The sequence below is a fragment of the Sciurus vulgaris genome (genome assembly GCF_902686455.1).
Source record: "Sciurus vulgaris genome assembly, chromosome: 7".
Taxonomy (NCBI): Eukaryota; Metazoa; Chordata; class Mammalia; order Rodentia; family Sciuridae; genus Sciurus; species Sciurus vulgaris.
This window is the reverse complement of record NC_136467.1, coordinates 59,081,531-59,105,663: the sequence shown is the minus strand read 5'-3', so window position 1 is coordinate 59,105,663 and position 24,133 is coordinate 59,081,531. Positions and strand designations below refer to the sequence as shown.

At 37.9% G+C, this 24,133-nt stretch overlaps 1 protein-coding gene across 1 annotated transcript in view; it reads right to left on the bottom strand.

Moving 5' to 3' along the window:
- PREP (prolyl endopeptidase) overlaps nucleotides 1-24,133 on the bottom strand; it is a 110,674-nt gene that overhangs the window by 49,618 nt on the left and 36,923 nt on the right. The window contains exon 7 of the mRNA XM_079149042.1: nucleotides 13,641-13,746. Within this exon, the coding sequence (XP_079005168.1) occupies nucleotides 13,641-13,746 (106 nt within the window). The remainder of the gene's footprint in view (nucleotides 1-13,640; nucleotides 13,747-24,133) is intronic.

The window sequence follows — 24,133 nt, the reverse complement described above, 5'->3', positions numbered from 1 at the left end:
CTTTAGCATCTGACTTCTTTCATTTGACATCACATTTGTGAGATTATTCATCTTTTGGTTATAGCTATTAATTACTGGCTAAATCTTATTGTGCTTAAAAGGCTCACTTGATATGAATTCAGTCCTTTTAAATTTGTTGAGAAAAGCTCTGAGACCTAAATTTTTTAAAACTGTTTTTATAACTGCAAAGAAAGTATTTTCAGGAATAATTGGGTATGATTTACTAAATATGCCTCTTGGGTCATTTGATAAGCATATTTTTCAAATCTTTTAAGTATTTTCTGATTTCTTTTTGGCTATTTGTTTTATCAATCACAGGTTCATTAAAAAGTGACCCTCTGCAATGATCAAGAATATGAACAGCAATAAACACAGGCAAGGTTATGGGGAGAAAGATACATTTGTACATGACTGGTGGGACTGCAGACTAGCACAACCACTCTGGAAAGCAGAACACTAGGGATGAAACTACCATATGAACCAGTTATCCACTACTTGGTATTTTCCCAAAAGGTCTAAAATTGGCATACTCCAGCAATACAATGCTCAATACCTCAATGTTTATAGCAGGACAACTCACAATAACTGAATTATGGAATCAACCCAGATGCCCATCAATAGACGAATGAATTAAGAAATTGTGATAGGTGTGTGTGTGTGTGTGTGTGTATGTGTGTTATATACATGTACACACAATGGAGTACTCAGTCATAAAAAAAGAATGAAATTATGTTATTTGCCAGTAAATGGAAGGAAATGGAAAAGATCATGCTAAATGAAATTAACCAAACTCAGAAACTCAAAGGTTGAATGTCTTCTCTCATATGCTAGAGTAAAATAAAGGAAAGGGGGAGGGAAGGATAGAATAATATAAAGAACCAAGCAAATATAAATTAATAGATGAGCAAAAGGAAGTCAAATAGAGTACAGGAAGGAGAATGGGAAAGGGGAGGGAGAACGGGAGGGGAAAGTAGGGCATTAAGAACTAAAATCTATTTCCTTGTAGGTACGAGTTTGTCAGGATGAACCCAACTACTATGTATAGCTATAAAGCTCTAATAAAAAGAAAAAAGAAAGAAAATGCCTCTCTGCAATTGTGAGTTTGTCTTCTTATATTTGTATGTCTGTTCATTTCTGCTCCCTATAATTTGAAATTATGCTGCTAGATATATACAGAAATACTTAAATAAAACTGAATTGAATCTTTTATGATTATGATTATCATGTTTTATCTCTAGTGAAGCTTTCTGCTTTGACATTAAGATAGCTACATCACTCTCATGGTAAACCTGAGTCCAGTTATTAATCACTTTCTCTTTGGCTTTGTGAAGCATTCAAACAGACCTTTTTTGTTTTTTTGTTTGTTTGTTGTTTTTTCTTTTCTTATTGTCCTCTGCAGAATGGTTGGTCCCAATTTGTAGTTTATCATGTCTGGAAGGAGTTTGTTCTTCATGTCTAATAATGCATGTTTTTTCAGACTTAGTGGGCTGCATCCTAGGTATTTTCTTAATATTTACATTCTCTTTCACTAAATCTCTCTTTAGCTGTGTCTAATCTGCTCTTTAACTTAATAACTGAATTTTCAATGTTACTGTTTCTAGGAGTTCTATTCAGTCCTTTTCCAAATCTGTCTGGTCATTCTTCATATCTTGTTTCCTGTTATGATTGCAAGCTTTTTGTTTGTTTATTTCATAGCAGCATTATACTGTTTATTTTTTTAAAAGTATGCTAAACATTTATTTTATACTAGAAATCTGATAATTCCAGTCTGGTGCTCCTGGTGGCTCTACCTCTTGTGGTGAATTTGTCTGATTTAGAGTTTTGACTATGGACTGCTGATTTCCCTTGAAACTTTATCTGTGGGAATTCTTGGAGGCCTGGGCTGAAGTGGCACTCTTCCAGAGATCTGTATTTGCTTCTGTTGCCTCTTGGAATACAGCCAACCTGGAGCACTTCAAGTTAAATTCTTGGCTTGAAGACTTCTGGACCGCACAGGCACAACCAAGTCAACTTGCACAAGTGAAGGTCAGCTGCTCTCATGGTTTAGGAGGAAAACTCACGTCCTGTCTTCCCTCAACCGTCCTTGGTGCCAAGGTAAAGACAGGCAAGCTTCCTTTGTATACACTGCACCCTCCAGCCCTGCCACTGTAGGTTTATTTATCAACCCCCTTTATGCTGAGGGCACCTTTAATTAGAATCTCAACCATGGAGAAACATGGGTCTGATCTCCCATCCAGCTGGTCCTGGCAGAACCACTGGGACAATCCAGCTTCCATCCTAAATTTCCTGCATTCATTCTGGTTTTGGTCTCTATGATTTCCTTTATTTTGTGCCAAAGTAGCAATGTATTTAGAAACATATTTTATAGACATTTTACATCATTTCAATTGTTTCCATTGGGAGGTTATTCAGAATATATTATCTGCCCCACTCCCAGAAACAGTCTTTAAAATTAATTTTCATAAAAGCTTAAACTCTGCATATGAATTACAAATGTATTGTTTTCAGTGACAAACTACTAACCTCAAAAGACTACTCAGTAGTTGATCCAATCAAGGGTAAACTGAATCTTAGTTCACACAGAACAATGCTTTAACAATAAATTCCAAAAGACTACTCAGTAGTTGATCCAATCAAGGGTAAACTGAATCTTAGTTCACACAGAACAATGCTTTAACAATAAATTCCATACCTTAAAAGAATAGCAACATAAGTAAAACGGGATCCAGCAATGCAAAATTTTAAGATAATCAGAAAGGTTCATTTGTTATAATAAAAATGATGAAACATAATTTTCTGAACCATGACATTTGTAGACACAAAATCTTAGTTCAGTGAAATATCAGATTCCTGAAATATTTCCCTGACATAAAGCATTTCTTGATGTGAAACCTGTATTTCACTTACTAAACATTTAACGGTATCTGCCTAAAATGGTCTTGCAGTCAGTATTGATTCTTGCCCAGCCAAAGTTACTAGCAAGCATCAGAGGCAAAATGCAGCAGAAATATCATTCAGGACTGCTGAATATACAGATGCCCCGAGATGTGGCACAGGTATTTCAGTAACCGAGTTCCAATGAACATCAAGACTTCACTCTGGTCATTTTCTGTTATCAAATTCTGAAACAGTAATCTCAGTTATAAATACAGTGAGTCAAAAGCTCATTCAGAATAAGCAAGCCATAAAATTTGAAATATAGTCCAAAAAGTAGGGCCTCACAGGGCAGGAAGTTTTAAACAAGAGCTCATGAAATCCTTTTGCTCTTCAAAATCCTGGCTCTGGGTTTTGATAAAGAAATAATTGATGAGAAAAGGTATCTCAGTGGGATAATGGAACACATTCATTTTTGCTACTCACAAGGGAGAACCATGTTGATTTAAATAGAAAACAGGAAAATTGCTTTGAAAAGACAGACAAGGCTTAACTCTAACCCTTTCCCTTTTTGCCGCCTTTCTCTGATGTTGTTTTGTCTGTAAGTGACATTATTCACTCTGAAGCCAAAAGAATTAAGTTTCTGAACCTCTCCACATTAAAGTTAAACTTGCTTTTTATAAAGCTGCTTCTTGGTGGGGACTGATTTGTTTACTGTGTGGTTAGCTTAAAATAAATCCTCTTATGCTTTTCCTAGAGCAATGACATATTTTCATTCCTTTCTTTGAAAATCATCAAGGATATTAAGCTACTTTTCATAGAAAATGAGCAAGTTATCTAATAATAGGAACTAAAGTGCTTTTTATACTTTACAACAACTATACAGGCTTGACACATCACAATAACAAACACAAGGTGTGGTTAAGAGGCTGCTGTCCTCTGGCTTGAAGATCCTCCTTTGTCCTGCTCTGACACATGGCTAGAACACAGGCTGGGGAGTCACACTGGCCTGGATCCGAATCTCTAAGTGGTACCGGGAAAGCTAGTTGGGCTCACAGCTTGGTTTCCTGGGGAGAGGAACATGTGCTCCTTACAGGATGCTGAGACTGAATGAATTATCTACCCCCGTAGTCAGAACCTGGCACACAGGGAATGCTCCATGCAAATACCTACTATTATTCCAGATAACCCCAGTGTTTTTCACGTGACAGAAATAGATGGAATGTGATGGCTCTGGACAGAAGGATTTGCTAACAGTGCACTTTTAAAATCTAATTTTCATCGCCTATGGCATCCAAGCATTTTCCAAGAAGAAGTATTTATGATCACGAATTTTAAAAATAAGTACTAATGTTGCCAGGTGCAGTGGCATATGCTTGCAATCCCAGTGGCTCGGGAGACTGTGGGAGGAGGTTCAAGAGTTCAAAACCAGGCTCAGCCAAAATGAGACGCTAAGTAAATAAAATAAAAAATAGACCTGGGGATGTGGCCAGTGGCCAAGTGCCTCTGAGTCCAATCCCCGGTACCTGCCCCCTGCAAAAAAAAAGTACTAATGCTATCATTAGTATTTTGTCTTTAACATCAAATTTCAAATTCTACTTCTTATTTTCATGCCGTCTTTTGGCATTCCAATTCTTTCTTTTCTGCATTCTCACTCTGAAAGAGGTGACATTTTCTACCAGCTCCCTGACTTCTCACAGGAGTCCTTCTCCCCTGTTGGCTTGGCTTTTAACATTCAGATGACTTACTAAGCTTTAAACAGCTCATTTGCTTACAATTTCTTGAAGGTGTCTCTCCCCTTTCCCGTTCTACTCCCAAAGGGTGCCCACCCCATGGGGCATGAATTGCAGAGTCAATATCATGTCCAATACCTAAAAACAAGAGCTGGGCTCCCTTGTACTAGCCAGTGATGACAAATACGGAGTTTTCTTTTATGGTTATGTTACCATGTAGTGTAGATTAATTTGTGCAGGACAGTTTGTTTTTCTTTATTAACATGAAAGGATTAAATTAAAGACATGGAAAGCACCAATCAATATGAAGTGATCAAATGTGCAACAGAAAAGGAAAAGCCAGAGAGACAGGTTAGTGAAAGTCTGGGCGAAGTACAGGGTGTACTGATTTTTTTTGTAGAAACCAGGAAGCAGCAGCACCCCGCTTTCCTCCCCAGTCACTTCATAAATGCTGTGACTGGCACAGAGACCACTTCAGGCCTGTTGAAGAAGTGTGCTGAGTTAATAGCAAGAAGGACCTCAGACTTATTCAGTTCTCCTCACTTAACAATTGCTTCTTAAGAATTCTATTCAAAACCTCTGTCATAATTTTAAATCAATTCAACACAGGGACAAATGGTCAGCTTCTCTTTTGATGCTGATTATCCTATGAAGTAGGGAATAAAGTAACTGAAAAAAGTAACTACAGAAAAAGGAAAGAAGCAAAGAGAAAAGGAAAAATACAAGAAAGGAAACAGAGGAGAGAGAGGGAGCTTAAGAGATGTCCTGCCTCTGAGCCTGGGGCTGCACATAGGGTCACGGCACCTCTGACAACCCCCCACACCTCCACTGACAAATTCCATGCTCCTGTCCAGAGGGCGGGAGCCCTGGAAGAGCAGGGTCCACGGCTGCCATCACCTCTGGTGCCCAACAGGGCACTGACACAGAGGGGGGCACCAAACATGTCTACTCCCTAAGAAGATAAAACACAGGTCTAGATCTTAGACTAAATCTTGCCCATAGTTGTCTATAATTAAAGACAACACTCTACTCCAAGAATTCAAATAGTCCAGTCAACAAATGGGCTAAGGAAATGAATAGACACTTCACAGAAGAAGATCTACAAGCAATCAACAAACATATGGAAAAATGCTCAACATCTCTAGTAATAAGAGAAATGCAAATCAAAACCACCCTAAGATTCCATCTCACCCCAATTAGAATGGCGATTATCAAGAATACGAGCAACAACAGGTGTTGGCGAGGATGTGGGGAGAAAGGTACACTCATACACTGCTGGTGGGGCTGCAAATTAGTGCAGCCACTCTGGAAAGCAGTGTGGAGACTCCTTAGAAAACTTGGAATGGAACCACCATTTGACCCAGCTATCCCACTCCTTGGCCTATACCCAAAGGACTTAAAATCTGCATACTACAGAGATACAGCCACATCAATGTTCATAGCTGCTCAATTCACAATAGCCAGACTGTGGAACCAACCTAGATGCCCTTCAATTGATGAGTGGATAAAGAAACTGTGGTATATATATACAATGGAATATTACTCAGCCATAAAGAATGATAAAATTATGACATTTGCAGGCAAATGGATGAAATTGGAGAATATCATGCTAAGTGAGATAGGCCGATCTCAAAAAGCCAAAGGACGAATGATATCGCTGATAAGTGGAGGATGACACATAATGGGGGGGAGGGAAGGGTTAGAGTTAGGGTTAGGGAGGGGGGCAAGTATGGAGGAAGGAACTACTGTATAGAGGGTAAAGAGGGGTGGGAGGGGTGGGGGGAAGGGAAAAAATAACAGAATGAATCAAACAACATTGCTCTATGTAAATTTATGATTACACAAATGGTATGCCTTTACGCCATGTACAAACAGAGAAACAACATGTATCCCATTTGTTTACAATAAAAAAAAAAAATAAAATAAAGACAACAAAAGGAACCAATGTGAAATTTTAAAAGAATCAGTGGTACCTTCCACTTTTCTAATACAAATATTGAGAGACTTATGCCTGATTTGAATATACTTATATACTTATGAATATATTAATATTTTTAAGGTATAAATTCACTTAAGTTTTCATGTGAACTTTAAAAATGTCTATATATTTGGGAGATAAGAGATAGCCCTGAGGCCTGATGTTTAACTGTAAGGTAGAAAATATGTGGAAATTCATTCTAAATTTAGTTTAAGTATATGAAGGAAATTTATTATTCAAAACAGGAGTATTTATAGCAATCTCAAGAAACAAAGTATGTGTGTATTTTTTTTCAAAATACATGGTTTAATTTAGAAAAGTAGAGAAAAACACAACTATGAAAATCAAGACAGATATCATTTTCTTGCAAGGTTCAGGATGATTACTTTCCACTCATCTGCAGGCATCAATCACATTAAGAACCAGAAGAGTCAAGATTCAGCTGTCCTTTTTACTGCAGAATGATAAAACATCACACTAGCCTGGTGTCCTTAATTATACCTTGATAATCCTTCACTTTTGATTTTAAACAAACAACAGAAAAAGAAAAGTGGAAAATCTGCTCATACAATATATAGGACCAAAAGGAACACAGTCTATAACACACCATTCTCTCAGTGTTTAGAGAGGACAAAAAAAAAAAAAAAAAAAAATGTTAGGTCACAGGGCGAGGATTCAAAATGCTCACAAGTAAATTAATGGGTACAGAGGAGGATGGCTCATAAAGCAGCTAGAAGGATCATAAGGGAAAAGCTGGTGCACACTGACCACGAGACCAGCAGCACTGTTCTAGGCACTGGGGTCTCCACAGAGAAGAAGACAGACTTGGTCCCTGGCCCACGAGGTTTAAGATCCTCACACTAAATCTTTTTGTATGGAGAGAAAGTCGCAGTGGAGGAGAGGAAGGGGCAACACAGAAAAAGGTGTCCACCAAAAGCACAAGGGCACCTGGGAACCTCAGAGGCAGAAACTTTGCACCCCAAAGTAGAATGAGGCCACTCCAATCAGGCTTCTATGTTAGCCAGTAGAGAAGAGGACCTGTGGAGGACCTGCTCTTAACTGTTTTGAAGAGTTCAAAATTACATAAACCTCTAAGGCCCAGATGATAGGCTTAATGTCATTTCTCCAGAGTGGTGCACATGAGGTGGGCCATGGGGAGGGGCTGTTCAGAACGGGCAAGGAAAAGGAGTGGCTGCGGCTCCTAACTATGCAACCAACGTCTTCAGATCATTCCGATAAAGCACCGCACACGTGAATGGCAGAAGTGAAGTTCTCCCGAGAGAGGCAAAGGACAACAGGAGACCCACCCGCTTCATGAGGCAGCACATGGATGGACAGCAAGGGAGAGAACAGCAATTAAGCTTACATGTCAAAATGAATCTAGTTCCATGAGATCCCAAGATTTGATGGATCCCTGTAATAATGGACCTTTGTTCTCTCTGTGCTTTTTCTATGACAATAAATTGCTTCTGGACACTTATTTTGTGCTTCTCATTTCAACAGGCACCTAGGCAGAAGGTCTTCTTGAGAGACAAAGGTGCAGAAATGTTAGGAAAGAGCCACCTATGCAGTTTTGTGGCGTGTTCATAAAGAATAAATCTATGTGAAAAATGCTGATAATTCTTCCCGCCTTTAAGGGAAAAGAGATTAAAGTCAGAGCAGAAAGACTCTAGGATTATCAAAAATGGTGCCGATTTCAGTACTAAAAAGTGGAGGTTTCATGACACTGGACTTAATTTTCAGTCATCAGCTGCTCTTGACTAACTCATCTGACATTTGTGTTAATGAATTTAAGTTCCAGGCTAATTCCCTTTGCCTTGGTTTAAAAAGGGTAATAAAAATGGACAGCAGGTAAGCAAACAGCAAGAGGGAGGTGGGCATTCTCACAGCGGGGCACGTACCAAACTGCACAGTGAGACACCCTCCCAACCGTCTCCCACTGGAGGGGCGTGTATTTGTTTTTCCCTGATTAAAGACTCTTCTGTTTATGAATCTGGTTTTGTAGAAAACAAGTTAATGCCAGAGTCTGTATTTATAGCAGTTTTGACAACTAAGATTACAAAAATAATTTTTTTAAGGATGCCCTGAACTTTCTTTTCTATGTAATCTAAAACAAAAATGTGGTGCTTCCAAAATTCCCCTTTCAGACAAGAAAAAAAGAAGAAATACTTGAGAACCCACTCTGGGCCAGGAAGCCCACTCTGGCCTATGGATTTCCAGCATTCTTCACAGTTCCCTGTGAAGCAGACACTGTTCTTTAATTTCTAGACATGGGCATCTTAAGAGGGGGAAAAAACAACCTTCCAGGTCACCAGTTATTGAGTGATAGAACATAGATTGAAATTCAGATCTGACCTAAAGCCAGTAGTAGTAACTGTCCCAAGATACCCAACTGTAATTAATAGGAACTATTTAAATAATTTTAATGATCACTGTATATCTGTATGCTATGTTTTTTTTTTTATTTTAAATTTTTTTCTCTCATTATTTTTAATTATTTTTTTATTTTTACAGACTGCATTTTGATTCATTGTACACAAATGGGATACATCTTTTCGTTTCTATGGTTGTGCACGATGTAGATTCATACCATTTGTGTAATCATACATGTACATAGGATAAAGATGTCTGCCTCATTCCAACATTTTCATACTCTTACCTCTCATTTCCCTCTACGTAATCTAAAGTTCCTCCATTCTTTTTTTTCTTTTTTTTAATTGTAAACAAATGGAGTACAACTTGTTTCTCTGGTTGTACATGAAGTAGAGGCATACCATTGTGTAATCATACATTTACATAGCGTAATGGTGTTTGATTCATTCTGTTATTTTTTCCTTCCCCCCTACCCTTCCTACCCCTCTTTTCCCTCTATACAGTCTCTCTTTCCTCCATTCTTGCCTCCCTCCCACCCCCCCATTAGCTATGTTTCTTTAAGACCCCCTTTTAGAGACTAAATTTACTTAATCTCTTCAGCAGTACAGTCAGTGCTTCATCTCTGCAGGCTCTGCATCCTCTGACTTAACCAGCCAGATTGAAAATATTTGGGGAAAAAGAATTGCAACTGTATTGAACACGTGCAGACATTTTTTCTTGTCAGTATCCCCTAAATCGTACAGTATAGCAACTATTTAATAGCAATGTATTAGCTATTATAAGTCATCTGGAGATAATTTGAAATATACAGGAGGACATATGTAGGGTATATGCAAATACTACACCATTTAATATAAGGGACTTGAGCATCTGCCAAGGGCCCTGGAACCAATCCCCATGGGTGTCCCTTGGGACAACTGTACTTGTTTCTTTAAGCAGTCATAATAATCATATTACCAACCCACAATGAACCAGTGATCAATTAACAAACAAGATCTCTCTAATCTTGTCCTATGCAACTGTCTTCTGAACCAAAGGGTGAAACTAATCCTCATTGGGTCAATCCTTACAACTGTTGAGAGTTTCCAGAATCCTAGGACTGCCATTCACAAGAATAACTACTCCAAGGTTTATATTATCCACAAATTTCAATGCTAGTAAAGCAATAATTTAAAAGAGATGACAGGTCCTGCACTATAACTGGAACCTGGCAGCTATCACTACAGAAGACTCTTGGTCAACCCATTAGCATCCAGCTGACCAGCTTCAAATCTGCCTCTTCCATTATCTACTTCCAATTCTGCTTTCTTATCCCCAGGATGTGGCCTACTTTCCCAAATGCCTCAATGAACTCATAACATTGTCAATTTAGTGACTTTGGGAAAAAAATGAAATCAAGGTAGTATGTATCATTAGACCTGTTGGCTATTACTCTCCAGGTGGTTTTCCATGAGCTCACTGGGATAGCTTTTTGCCATCAACCTGGTTAGGCTAATGTTGCCAGTTAGTTAATCAAATACTAACCTAAGTGTTGCCATGGCATTTTGTAGATGTGATTTAAATCCACGATCAGTTGATTTTAAGCAAGGAAAATTATCCCTGGTACTCTGGGTAGGCCTGCTCAACCAACGAAAAAGCCTCAAGGACAGATCTGAGGCTTCCCTAGAGAAGAGGAAATTCCATCTCCGGACAATAGCACCGGACTGTCCGTCCTCCTGAAGTCCTGCCCTATAGATCTCAGAATTGCCCAACTGCATCCCACAATCAGGTAAGCCAATTCCTTATAATAAATCTCTTAATAAACACCTCCTATTGGTTCTGCTTCTCTGATACATGCCCCTTTTATCTAATCACATTTCTACACAGTTACCCATTCGTCAACCATGCTTACACAATGAAATTGCCATAAAACCCCCAAAGGGCTTCCAGACAGCTGAATAGGTGCAGGCTTGCAGGAAGGTGAACAAAAACGTGCCAGAAGGTTTTAGCACAGCCCAACTCCATGTCCCAGAAGCTCCTGCACCGGGACCCTTCCAGATCTCCTCTATATATCTCTTCATCCAGTTGCTTGTCTCCTTGAAAATATCCTTTATAATAAACTAGCAAATTTAAGTATAGTGATTCTCTCCATTCTGTGAGCTACTCTAGCAAATATGAAATAGAAAACTGAACACGATGAGTGGGAAACAGGTATCCCAAGTGGTAGCCAGTAAGTGAGAAATCCAGAGTCCTGGACGTGGACCAAGGGGCAGTCTTATGGGACTGATTCCTCAACCTGTAGGATCTGACGCTATCTCCAGGAAGATGGTGTTACAACTGAATGGAACTGGAGGACACCAGCTGGTAACCACTGCTGAACCTATCACTTGCTTGTTGGTGGGGAGATCTGGGGGTCATGGAAGTGACCTTTATTGTGACCACACAGTAAGAGACACAAGTTTGTTTTTCCCTCGGTATCTTCAGGGAGCCCCTTAGGGTTTCTCAGATGCTCAGATGTTTTTCCTTTGTGTTCTTCTTGTTCCTTCATGGCTGCACTGTCTAGAATCTTTTTTTCTTTTTTTTTCTTTTCTTTTTTTTTTTTTTTTTTGGTGCTGGGGATTGAACCCAAGGCCTTGTGCTTGTGAGGGGAGCACTCTACCAACTGAGCTATCTCCCCAGCCCTAGAATCTTGTTTTTGAGGGCCTAGTACACCTCCACATCATGTTCCTTTTGGACTTTCAATCTCTGTATATTGCACCCTCTTCTCTAATTCTAACACTGCATGATAAAATAAAAGGTGGGTGATAAAAGAGAAACATAAGGATACTGGGGAGAAAACAAAAAGAGTATCCTTGAGTTAAGCTAGTATTCACCCACTTCATTCAAAGTACTGCTCTCTCTTTTTAAAGTGTGGTATATATACACAATGGAATATTACTCAGCCATAAAGAATGACAAAATTATGGCATTTGCAGGCAAATGGATGAAATTGGAGAATATCATGCTAAGTGAGATAAGCCAATCTCAAAAAGACAAGGGACGAATGATATCGCTAATAAGTGGAGGATGACACATAATGGGGGGGAGGGAAGGGTTAGTGTTAGGGTTAGAGTTAGGGTTAGGGAGGGGGGCAAGTATGGAGGAAGAAAGTACTGTATAGAGGGTAAAGAGGGGTGGGAGGGGTGGGGGGAAGGGGAAAAAATAACAGAATGAATCAAACAACATTATTGTATGTGGATTTATGATTACACAAATGGTATGCCTTTGCGCCATGTACAGAGAGGCAACATGTATCCCATTTGTTTACAATAAAAATAAATAAATAAATAAATAAATTGGCAAAAAAAAAAAAAATAAAGTGCACACAGCAACAGTATTTCAATGTATGAATACATGGATGGAATTTTGTCCCTATTTGAAGTAAGTTACGCAATTTGTATTTTTTAATTTGTTAACTTTCATCTTTTAATAACATAAGCCTATTTAATAATTTAAGACATAATGTAGTTATAAATAGAAAATGAAAACAGTGCTCTCTTGAGGAAGAACACTATAATTGGAATTTTTAATAAACTGGAGAAAGGTTAGGTCCTCTCTACCATCTCAGAATCACACAGGAACTGTGTGCAGGACAGCAACACTATTTCATTCACAGTCAATCTTAAGAGGTTTGCTTAGTTCTACGTAGACCTAGTGGTGACTTGCTCCTCTCAGGAGACAGTGAACACTAATGTGGTTGTAGTTTTCTGGTGACCAATATGGGTGTATCTGGTTTTTTTTTTTTTTAAATAGAAGAAAATTACACAGCTTTATTAAATGGAGATATATATTTAACATCAGGAAAAAAAAGTTGCTAATTTTATCCAGCTATATGAGTGAATGGTGCTCTGTAATATCTAAGAATGCCAGCACGTGGATTTTCTCAGAGTTTAAAAATGACGTAAAGCCTAATTGAAAGTAAACACTTTTATACCATAATATAATGCAGGTTAGATACTAAAGAGGTTGAATAATTATAGAAATGCACTCAGTATTGTATATTTTGAAAATCTGCATCAAGCATCTCTAAAATATATTTATTTTATGTTAACCAGAACATGGTATAATTGTTCAGAGCCCTTATCCAGATGCCAGCCTATCTGATAGAGCTTCGAGGTCTATCTGTGGCATAATAAATTATGCTGTTGAAAAGCTTTCACACTTGATGACAGTGCTGGTATGACAGATGTTGGAAGATAACATTAAAAAATGAACCATCTTCAGAATGTGTAACTGGCTGTTTTAAGCTCACCATTCCAACATATAAGGCTTCAGGAAGCAAACTCAGGCTGTTATTGTGCATGTGGCTCAGTACTGAAGAGCTGTCCGTTAATCTGGCAAATCTCTCTTTTCTAAAAACCTCTTGCCTGTGACGGTTTGCACCATTACATCTTATAACACTTTATAGACCAATGGGCAGCTTCTCCCTAACACTCTCTATCTGGATATTTTCACACTCAAATGCATAAAAGATGGTTAACCTCAATCTACAGAGAAAATGCTTCATCCCATTTTTCTTCATTTTGTGAGAAAGAAAATCACATGAACTGAGATGATGTGGCAGAAGGGAAGACGACTTCTTGGAAAATCAATTAGAAGACTCAAATAATTGCTTTTTAATGGAGCTTCCTGGAATAATGATCTGTGTCTGAACAATAACATACCAGTGATGCCATTGGATTCCTGCTGCAGGTCACAGTACCAGAGTCGGTTCACTGGATCACATCCCTCCCTTATTGATAACAAGACATAGCGCCCGTCATCAGATAACTATAAAGGAGACAAAAACAGTGCAGAAGCCTGATCAGAACAGAGTTTTTGTGAGAAGATTGTTAAGAGTTAAGCAAAAAACTAAGGTTAACTTCAAATGCAGAGTCTTCACCCCAGACTTAGAATCTGACTAAAAAAAAAAAAAAAAAAAAAAACATAAAAAAAAACCAGCAGTACAAATTTCAATTTGTTTCACTTTTCATCATAGTTTAAGAAAACATACTGAGGTACTTAAAAAATAGCAGTAGGTGCAACTGAATGTTATGACTTCCAAGTGATTTTTATTTCAATCCCTCATCAATTGGTTAACTGAAAATATGTGCAATCTGTCTTTGGAACATTGGCATTCTTGACTTTGAAGTTTGTTTATGAGTTACATATTTTAAAAGTCATTGTTCTAAATGAGTAAGAATCAGCGAAGTGGGTATGGATACAAGAAGTGACACTGGTCACATAAGCAAGTTTCCACTCAACAGCTTGTTATGCACATCTCTAGTCACCTCTACCACAAGATCTGAGATGAAAGGTCTGTGTTTCTATGAACTTCCTTTTTACTATGGAATCAGCAGAACCTTGGGTAGCAAAAAATCTTAGATAAAAATCCAAGGCAATAAACAATGCTATTGATTTGTCAGAGTATATAAAAGTAGTATCAAACTATAAAAATATCCTTTTGCAACTAATTTTTTCATTAAACTTTTACAACTATCCATGTTGGCATATGTAATTCGAATTCATTCTTTTTAACTCCTGTACATTATTAAACCCCAGTTGATTCTTCTTCCAACCATAACACATTTAAATTGTTTGCATTTCTGTCGTATTACAAAAAATTCTTTAGAAAAAACTTAAGCTTTATCTGTGAACTAAAATGCATCCTAAGACACAGAAATAGAAGTAACATTGCTCAGGATTGGATATGCACACATTCAAATTTTATTAAACATTGCCAAATTATTCTCCAAATTGGTTGTACCAACTTTTGCTATTACGTGGCAATAGTGTATAATACTTCCCATTTTTCCACACCCTTATTATGATGGCTAATTTCATGTTACCTTGACTAGATCACAAAGCTGTTATTTTGGCAGACATTATTCAGGATGTTTCTGTGATATTTTTTAGATGAGATTACATTAAAATGAGTGGACTTAGTGTAAAGCAGATTTTACTCCAAAATGTGAGTGGGCCTCCTTCAATCAGGTGAAAGATTTAAAAGAACAAATACCTTCCCTGAGCAAGAGGGGAGGAGAATCAGCCACAGACTACTTTTAGACTCAACTGAAACCCTTTCCTGAGTCTCCATCCTACTCTGCAGACTTAGGACTTGCCATGTTTCTAATCACATGAGTGGATTCCTTAAAATCCTATCTTTACACACACACACACACACACACACACACACACACACACACACCCTGTTGGGTCTTCTCTGGAGAGTCTTAATACACTTACCAAGATTCATCTTTCATTTGTTCACTCAATAGGTATTAGGTACCTATTATGTGCAAGACATGCTTCTTGACACTAAAGATACATCAGTGAACAACTCTGAAAACCCAGGCTACATCTAATAAAGGAGAAAAACATAAATATGGAAATAGCAATGTGTTAGTCAGCTTTCTGTTGCTATATCAAATACCTGAGAAAAACTGCTTAGAAAAGGAAAGGTTTATCTCAGCTCATGGCTTTAGAGGTTTCTGTCTATCATTAGCTTGCTTCAAGGCAGAAGCATCATGGCAGAAGAATGTGGAGGAGGAAGGCTGCTCAGTTCACAGCAGCCAGGAAGTTGACAGAGGGTGTGGAAAGGGGCAAGGGACAAGGGACAAGGTACAGTTTCTAAGGACATATCCCTAGTGACCTGCTTTCTCCAGCCATGTTCCACCTATCTACAGTTTCCCCCACCTCTCCAAAGTCCATTGAAATTACCAATCCATCAAATAGATTAATCTATTGATGAATTTAGAGCCTCATGTTCCAATCATTTCCTAAAAGCAACACCTCTAGATATTGCCACTTTGGGGACCAGGCCATCAACAAATGATATTTTTGGTGACATTCCAGATTCAAACCATAATATGCAGTGATAAATGCCATGGAGAACATGAATAGACTTTAGTAAGAAGGATACTATGTGTGGGGCAGGACTGCAGTTTTAAATACAGCAGTCAAGGCAGGCCCCACTAAAAAGGCATCTTTCCACTGTTTCCTGATGTGCACTGTTTCAGATGAGAAGTCACTGTCATTTTCTTATTCTTGTTTCCCTGTTTCTTCTCTGACTGCTCTTAACATTTTCTTGTTATCTGTGGTTTTCTACAGATTATAATGAACTTTGCTTTAACAGCCTGTTTGAGATTTCTTGGGCTCCTTGAATCTATGGGTTTGAACAGTTCATCAATTTTGCAACATTTTAGGCCATGTGTTTCTCATGTATATTCTTCTGTCCCTTCATCCCTACTTGGTATTGTCCCATAAGTCAATGAGATGTTATTTGTTTCAATTTTTTTTCTATATAATTTTAGTTTCAAGTGTCCTGTTTTCAAATTCACTGATATTTTCTTTTATAGTTTCTAACTACTATTAAACTTATGTGGAAAATCTTTCATTTCAGAATTTATCTCTAGAAGAATGTGACTCATATTTGCATTTTCTATTTCTTTGCTTATTACATTAAAATTTTCTAAAAACATTTAAAAATTATTTTAACAGTAACTTTTTCAAAGTTCCTATATGTTAATTCTGTCATTTCTGGATCTATTTCTATTGACCAATTTTTCTCATGGTTATTAGCCATATTTTTCTACTTCTTATGGTAACTATTAAAATTGGATTATGGACATTTCTAATGTCTGGATTTTTTTTTTCCTAATCTGCCTTTAAAACATTTTGAGGCAATTAGTTTGTTAATAAATCAGCTGGATCCATTCAAGGCTTGCTTTCAAGGTTTGCTAAGTAAGGTCTATAGACCTACTGCTAAGACATGGCCTCTCTGGAGTCTCTGCCAAATACGTTGTGTGTTCACAGGTCTTTCCACTCCGATCAGAATGTGAGTATTTCCCAGCCTTGTCAAACCTTCGGTAGTTGTCATTTTCAGCTCCCAGGTTGTGTTCTTAGCTTGAGTTGTAGAACTCATTCATTGCATGTATCACTTCATGATTAGCTAAATACACAAGGTGATCTCAAAGCCAATTCTGGGACCCCTAGTGGGTAGCTTCCTCCTTTGGCACTCTGCCCTGCAAGTTCCAGTGGCTTCAGGCTCTTTGGATCCTAGTTCAGTGAGACTGTAATACTCTGAGTTCCTCATCCTTATGCTAGCGTCCAAACAAATACTTTCAGGCAGAAAGCTGGGGCAATTATAGGACTCTCCTTTCTCACGGATCAGGTCTGGGTTGCCAGTTGACCAATATCTGAAAACAGTTGCTTTGTCTACCTTGTACAGTTTCCTAGCTATAAATGGCAGAAGGGCTAGTCCAGTACCAGTTCCCCCATGGTGCCCGTCACTATGTTTTAAGACTGTCTCTTGCCATTTAGTTCTTAAAATCCAATCTCAGAATCTGTATTTTTAATTCTTTAACTGTTATTGCTGACAGAATGACTTCCACACTCTTAATTTTGAGTACTCTATTCACCATGCTTTCCTCTTCTTTTGTCTTTACTGTATCAGCATAACTTTCTCTCTTATTTTATTTTTGGTGCTGGGGGTTGAATCAGACCCTTGTACTTGCTAAGCACACACTCTACCACTAAGCTACCTCCATCCCTGTATCAGTATAAACTTTTTTATGAACATTTTTCCTTTGATAGATTTGTGAATTATACATTGTTTTTCCTTAAGCTTTAACTTTATATGCTTTAACTTTAGCTTAAGGAAAAACAGAATGTGTAAGTTTTAGCCTTATAAATGGCTAATATGTTTAAAATTTTAATCCCACCTTTTTATGCCATCCTGCATTAAGACTACCATTAGCAATCTCTCAATTATAATTTCATTAAACAAAATCGAAAGCAGCCTCATTAACTTCATACTTTTGTTCTCTTGTCCTTTAAATAAAGACAGAATCTGTAGAGCTTAGTGCTCAAAGTCATGCCACATCAATTGTAAATGATGGCTAATTCAGCTGCAGTGATTCAATCAACAGAAAGAACAGTAAAAATCACTGCGAGACCCACACAAGTCTTCCACGGCAGCTGTCTTCAGCACATCTAATGAGCTCTTCTCAGCATTTCTGGCTGGTCTCAATAGTTGTAACAGTTTATATTTAATCTAAGGCAGGAAGTTGCAAAGCACACTGCTGTTAGAATGCCAACTAAGTCAGTCTTCTTCCCTATAATTCTCTTCAACACAATTCAGAGAGATTCTTAGCCACGAAAATTTGCTAAACTGGAAATAACTTCCAATGCTCAAGGTCTCAGATCACAAAATCATTTCAAAGTTGTTTGAGCCAAAATATATAGATTAGAAATACACCTTTTCCCAATTCAATCAATAATAACACTTTCTTAATGACAGTCTCACACTCAAGGTCATCTCAAGGTCATTTCAAAGATGGTATTTGTAAATCTTTGGGAGAAGATAAAAATCTTGTTGAGGAAGACTTGAATCTTAACAGAATAAAGTGACTTCCCTGAAAGTCAGAAAAAGGGAAAACAAAAAAGCAAGAAAACCAAGAGCCCATTGGGTCTTCATAAAACAGCATAAATTCCACTTTGCAAAATGTTATTTTTTGAAAGCATTATGATAGCAACTAGAATTACTGCTCTCTGGAAGCTATTGATCTGATTCAAAAACACTGACTTTTTGCAATTAACATTAGCCTGACCAATTACAAACTATGTAATTCCTATATCTATACTTTTTACACTTTTCTTCGGCTTTATATTTGTATCATTTTAAGCCAATTTTCAAAATCACTTCATTTCATAAAAAACTACTTTTTACATAAGTAAAACATTAAGAAAAACAAAATCCTAGGAACTACTAAAAATGAAAAATTGACATTTGCTGATATTAAATCAATTACTTGCATTCCTAACACTATCAACAGGGATGAAAGCTAAAACTCTTCACCATTCTTATTACTGTTAATTTTTAATATACAGGTTACTTTGACAATTCAGTTCTGTGAAGTTATTTGGATCATATTTAGAGTATTGACTAAACATAATTAGAAAATGTTAATGAAGGAAGAAAATACTAATATCTGTATTGATAAAAGTATTGACAAAGAAAAAATCTAGCTCTACAAAGAATATGGTATTCTACAGATAGGTAAAAACCATTTGGTAATTCACTGAAACTAATTTTTTCATTATTCAGAACCAGACAAACATTTGAAGGAGAGAAAAAAGAAAAAAGATGAAGGCCGCCCTCCTTGCTCCTGCCCTAGTGACTGTCAGCAGGTCTTTTTCACTGGGTGGAAGGAGCAGAGCCTCTCTCTAGGCTTAGGGAGTACCGCACTCTTCCCTCTTTCCTTGGCCCCTCTTCCTTGGCAGATTTCTCTCAAACTTAATTTCTGACTGGAGCAGCATTTGGGTCCTGAGTGAAAGGGGAAAGCCCCTTACCAGCTCACTTTGGTTAATGCTACCTGGATATATCACTAGTTGTAAAATGGATCCTCTGGGTGATTCAGCCCAGTTCATTAAAGATAACTACCAGAGAGGTTCAAGGACAAAAACTTCTTGACTATAAAGTATATTCCTCAGCCCAGGTGAAGGGACATGACCACTGTCACCAAAGGCAGGCAGTTTTAATAGAAAAATCTAGGTCCCAGCCAACTTTCCATCTCTTCTGTGACACCAAACACAACCAACCACTATTCAGAGGAGTCATGGTTGAGGCTGTTTATTCAGCCAACATTTACGGAGGTCCACCTGGTATATTCTGCTGAACGAGGCTGGAATATACAGATCAATAGGACAGGGACTTCACAAGCTCTGGATAAGGCGGAAGAGAGACAAAGAATAATCCATGTTGTTGGACATTAATAGCAAGAAGTACAAAGATGGAGTGTTGGAGGGGAGCATCTAACAGGGAGGGGAGTTGGGAAGGAGAGCAAGATCTGGGAAGGCTGTTGGGAAGGATGGTCCTTCACTGCCTCCTGAAGGAGAGGGAGAATTCTTCTAAAAGAAGTTGCTTGAGATTTTCCATTCTTGTCACTGCTACACTAGTATAGGAATCCAATACAGAGAGCAGTCTAATATATACTTGAGCTATACACATGCATTCTCAGGTGCACATCTCTGTGACAGATACCAGCGTATGTACCAGATGTGGGGCTGGCCATCCTCTAGGACTGAAGCATTCATTCCTTGCTGGATGCTGAAGCAGACAGCTCTCAGCTGAGAATCTCTGGAGGACTCATTCTCAAGATGAAGAGTATGACCTTCCCCAAGGTCATACACTTTTTCAGGTTCACCAAACATACAATGAATGGTTAATTCAGGAGAGATGACTCTCCTCCCAGAGGTCAGCGCAAGGCTGAAGGGCTAACCTAGCTACCTGAAAAAGTGGCAAGGCCTCAGTAATGACTGAGGCACAGCTCACCTTCTCCCTCTGGGCCTTCACTCCCCACCGAGGCAGAGATTTTGAAAGCACTCCCACTAAACTTATAGCACACAAACGTTTGACTTCTGCATCTGCTTCCCAGGAAACTTGACCCATAACAGCAAGCCAGATATCAATAACACCTTGTAAACACGCAGTGTGTGGAACAGCAAAGCCACGGCCACTGCTATTCCACCCAGTCCCCTGGGCAGGCCCAAGCAGAACACATCTCCCTGCCTGAGTGCTAAATCAAGAGTCTATAGATGGAGAATCAAGATACTGATTTTACTGCTAATAAGGTATACACAAAAGAATGTGGCTTACGGCTATGAATCAGCAAGCTGTGAACTCCCAACCCCTCATGTCTAGCTGTGAAAAAACTGATGAAAAACCACTGCTCTGCAGGGAGGTCAGAGAAATGGGAAAGAAGCACTCCCTCCACCCTCTGTGGCTTCTCTCCTTGGCATACTGTACACTAACCTGAGAAAGCTGCAGAAGGGTAGGCTTCTGTTTTTGAAGAGGCCACCCAATGACCACTGCCAGACTCATGTACATTTACCAAAAAACAGGGCAGGGCACTGTATTTTACACTTTAATGAAGTAAGCTATATTAATTAATTAACAAATTTTAATTTTGCATACTGGAGTATCAGGCTACACTGAGACCATGATATTTATTAAGAAAATTTTTGATAAACATCAAACATTAGAGTATGTATTTTATATTTTATTTGGTTAGGTTCATACATGCTGGTCCAACACACACACAATTCAGGCAACTTAGCATAACCAGAAACATAACTCCTCCAAACCTATAAGATGAAAACCCACAGAATTTAGAGAAATAAGCAGCAACCAAGAGAATCTGGTCCCAAATAAGTGATCTTACAGTTAATGTCTTCAGTCAATGGCTCATGTAAATGTGATTTATTTGGATCAGTCCTGATCAAACTTCTCCATTTTTACAAGACTGCATCAGCTCTATCTCAGGTCATTTGATTGATATGTGTATATGTTAATCATGTATGTATGAATCTATAGAAAAAAGTGTGAAACAAATACTCCTCGATCAATAGAAATTTCTCTGAAGAATGGGATTGTTACTTTTAAAAATTAACCTATTATTATTTTGATTACTAGCAAAATCAAACTTTTAAAGTTGATGAATTCTCAGTCAGTACTATGTCATGATACAATAGCTGGGCTTTCCCAGCGATCCCAGTGAGTGAGGCTGCCTTCAGGCAAAGGGAAATCAACAGAAAAGCGTTTAACATTTTTCACTCCCAATCGCGTATCTGTAAAATTAGATGTCCTTCAAAATGACAGGAAGCCAACTAACATTTATATATACAAAGAAATGTGGACTTTCACAAAAAAACTCAAAACTATTTTATCCTGGAGGTACTAAACTCCAGAGCCATGCAGTCTTGGGTTAGTAAATAAATCTTCATAGACATGAAATTTCTTTGATATGTATAATTTTTCTGCTTAGAAGATGAAGAAAGTTTTTGTGTAATTTGAATCTACATGCACTACTTCAGGCTGAGTAAAGCATCTTCTTTTATGTGTTATAATAAAAGAATTAATTGCATATTCAGAAAGTATACTAAAAAAGCAGTGACACTTGAAATTGTCCTGGATAGTAACAAAAGAAGTGAAAATGAATTTTAATAGCTTTGAGAGTTCATCATGTTCTTCTCAGAGCAGGAAACTTAATCAAATTTATTTTATAGACTCTTTTAGACTCCTTTCACAATAATTGTGAATCATAACAACAATCCTTTAAAATTAAGTATGTTTCCAACACTTAATTTTTAAGAAAACTTTTAAATGTCAAACCATCTACAATGATGACTTTTCATAGATGGAACTCATTTATGGATTTGTAATAAAGATGAGACAGTGTCAGTAAGAGAAGCACAGGTACATGACCGATGTGATTCTGCAATACGTATAATCTGAAAGATGAAAGATTATATTTTATTTATGTATGATCTACCAAAATGTATAAATGCATTCTACTGTCAGGTACAACTAATTAGAACAAATAAAATTTAAAAATTAAAAAAAAAAGAGAAACACAGAAGCATCCACACGTACATGTGAGTATGCATTAAGCTAACATTTCTAAAAAGCCGTCATTAAATCATATTGGCACTCCAGCAATGGGGACAAATGAAATCAGGGCTGGGGATATAGCTCAGTTGGACAGCGCTTGCCTAGCAAGCACAAGGTCCTGGGTTCAATCCCCAGAACCCCCCCCCCAAAAAAAAAAGAAATCATTCCAAATAGCACATTTGGTCCTGCTTTGCATGTCATCAAGAGAGCAGAAAATTCTATGAAAAGAGAACCCATTCAAATTAAAATAGTGTAAGTCTTGACACCATCTAGCTACTAACATTTCTAATCTACCTGGTGGTTTATCTGGCAGATAAGCACAGTCTTTAATAATCTATTATTTATTTTCTTTTCTCCCTTACTGAGCAATAACATGGGTCAGGTGAGAAAAAAGATTAATCATCAAATCTAACATTATTACATGTTGAGCACTCTACTCCAAAAATCTGAAATCCAAAATGCTTTAAAATCTGAAACTTTTTGAGCACTTTTTGGTGATATGGCACCACTATTGGAAAATTCCACATGTGACCCCATGTGACAGTCATAGCCAAAATGCAGGTGCATGAAAAATGTATAAAATTACCTTCAGGTTATGTATATAAGTTGTATACGAAATATAAATAAATTTTTTGCTTAGACTTGGATCCTACCTTCAAGGTGTCTCATTAAGTATATGCAAATATTACAAAATATGGAAAAGTCGGAAATCCGAAAGTCATCTGGTCCCAAGTATTTTGGATAAGGAATATTCAACCCATACTACCAACCCATACTACAAAAACAACTCTCCTGTCAAGAGCTGTTTTACGCCTACAGAGCAGCACACCCTTCTTGCTTTATCCCCACATAAGTCTCCAGTTTGGCATGTGGCTTTTCTGCCTCCCCAAGAAGGCGGCAGAGATTTTCCATGTTCTAACTGGCATGGTGGATGTTACCACAGAAGGCAGTGCTAAGGTCGTGGACACAAGACAAGAGCTTACTAGGTACTGGGGGAATAAATGCATGAACTGCGCCAACCAGGAAGAAGATTGCTGAACCATTTCAACTCCAAGTCAAAGATACTTAAAAACTTAGGGGTAGGCAGAGTCCCTTAGGTTCATCCCTGGCCTTTCCTGTGGAAGTTCTGCAAGATGAGACCCTGCTGGTCTTCACATACATGAACCTGAACAGGAGAGAAAGGCAGTGAATGTTCACTGTCGGCTGTGAGTCAAGCATCAGGTGATGCACTTTCCATGTTAATGTGTGTGTAATATGTGTATTATATACGTAAAATTATGCATATGTTTTTTTTTAATTATTAAGGATCACAAGTGAACATGTCAAAATGGCTCATGGTGATATATGAGAAGTATTGAGACTTAGGATTACATTGTTTAAAAAACATTAAAAAACCCAAAAAACCTTTTTCACAAATTAGGTACAGTAGAATCAGGTTCACCATGTAGGAGTCAGCTAGATAATCACACAGAGGCTGGGCATTTTCTCCTTCCTCCTTTCTAAAGTGACTTCACGCACTTTCGCAATCTTCATTCTAGAGCACCCTCTGCTGGGAACAGTGCCTCAACATGTTTGATATCTTTGGAACTCCCCACCACCACAACCAAATGCTCACAACTGATCAAAAGAGAATTTTTTTTCTTTTATCCAACAGAATCTTCTAAAACATGACCACGTCTATCCTCCCACAATCCTGCCCTTCAACTAAAGCCTCATGGTCTATCA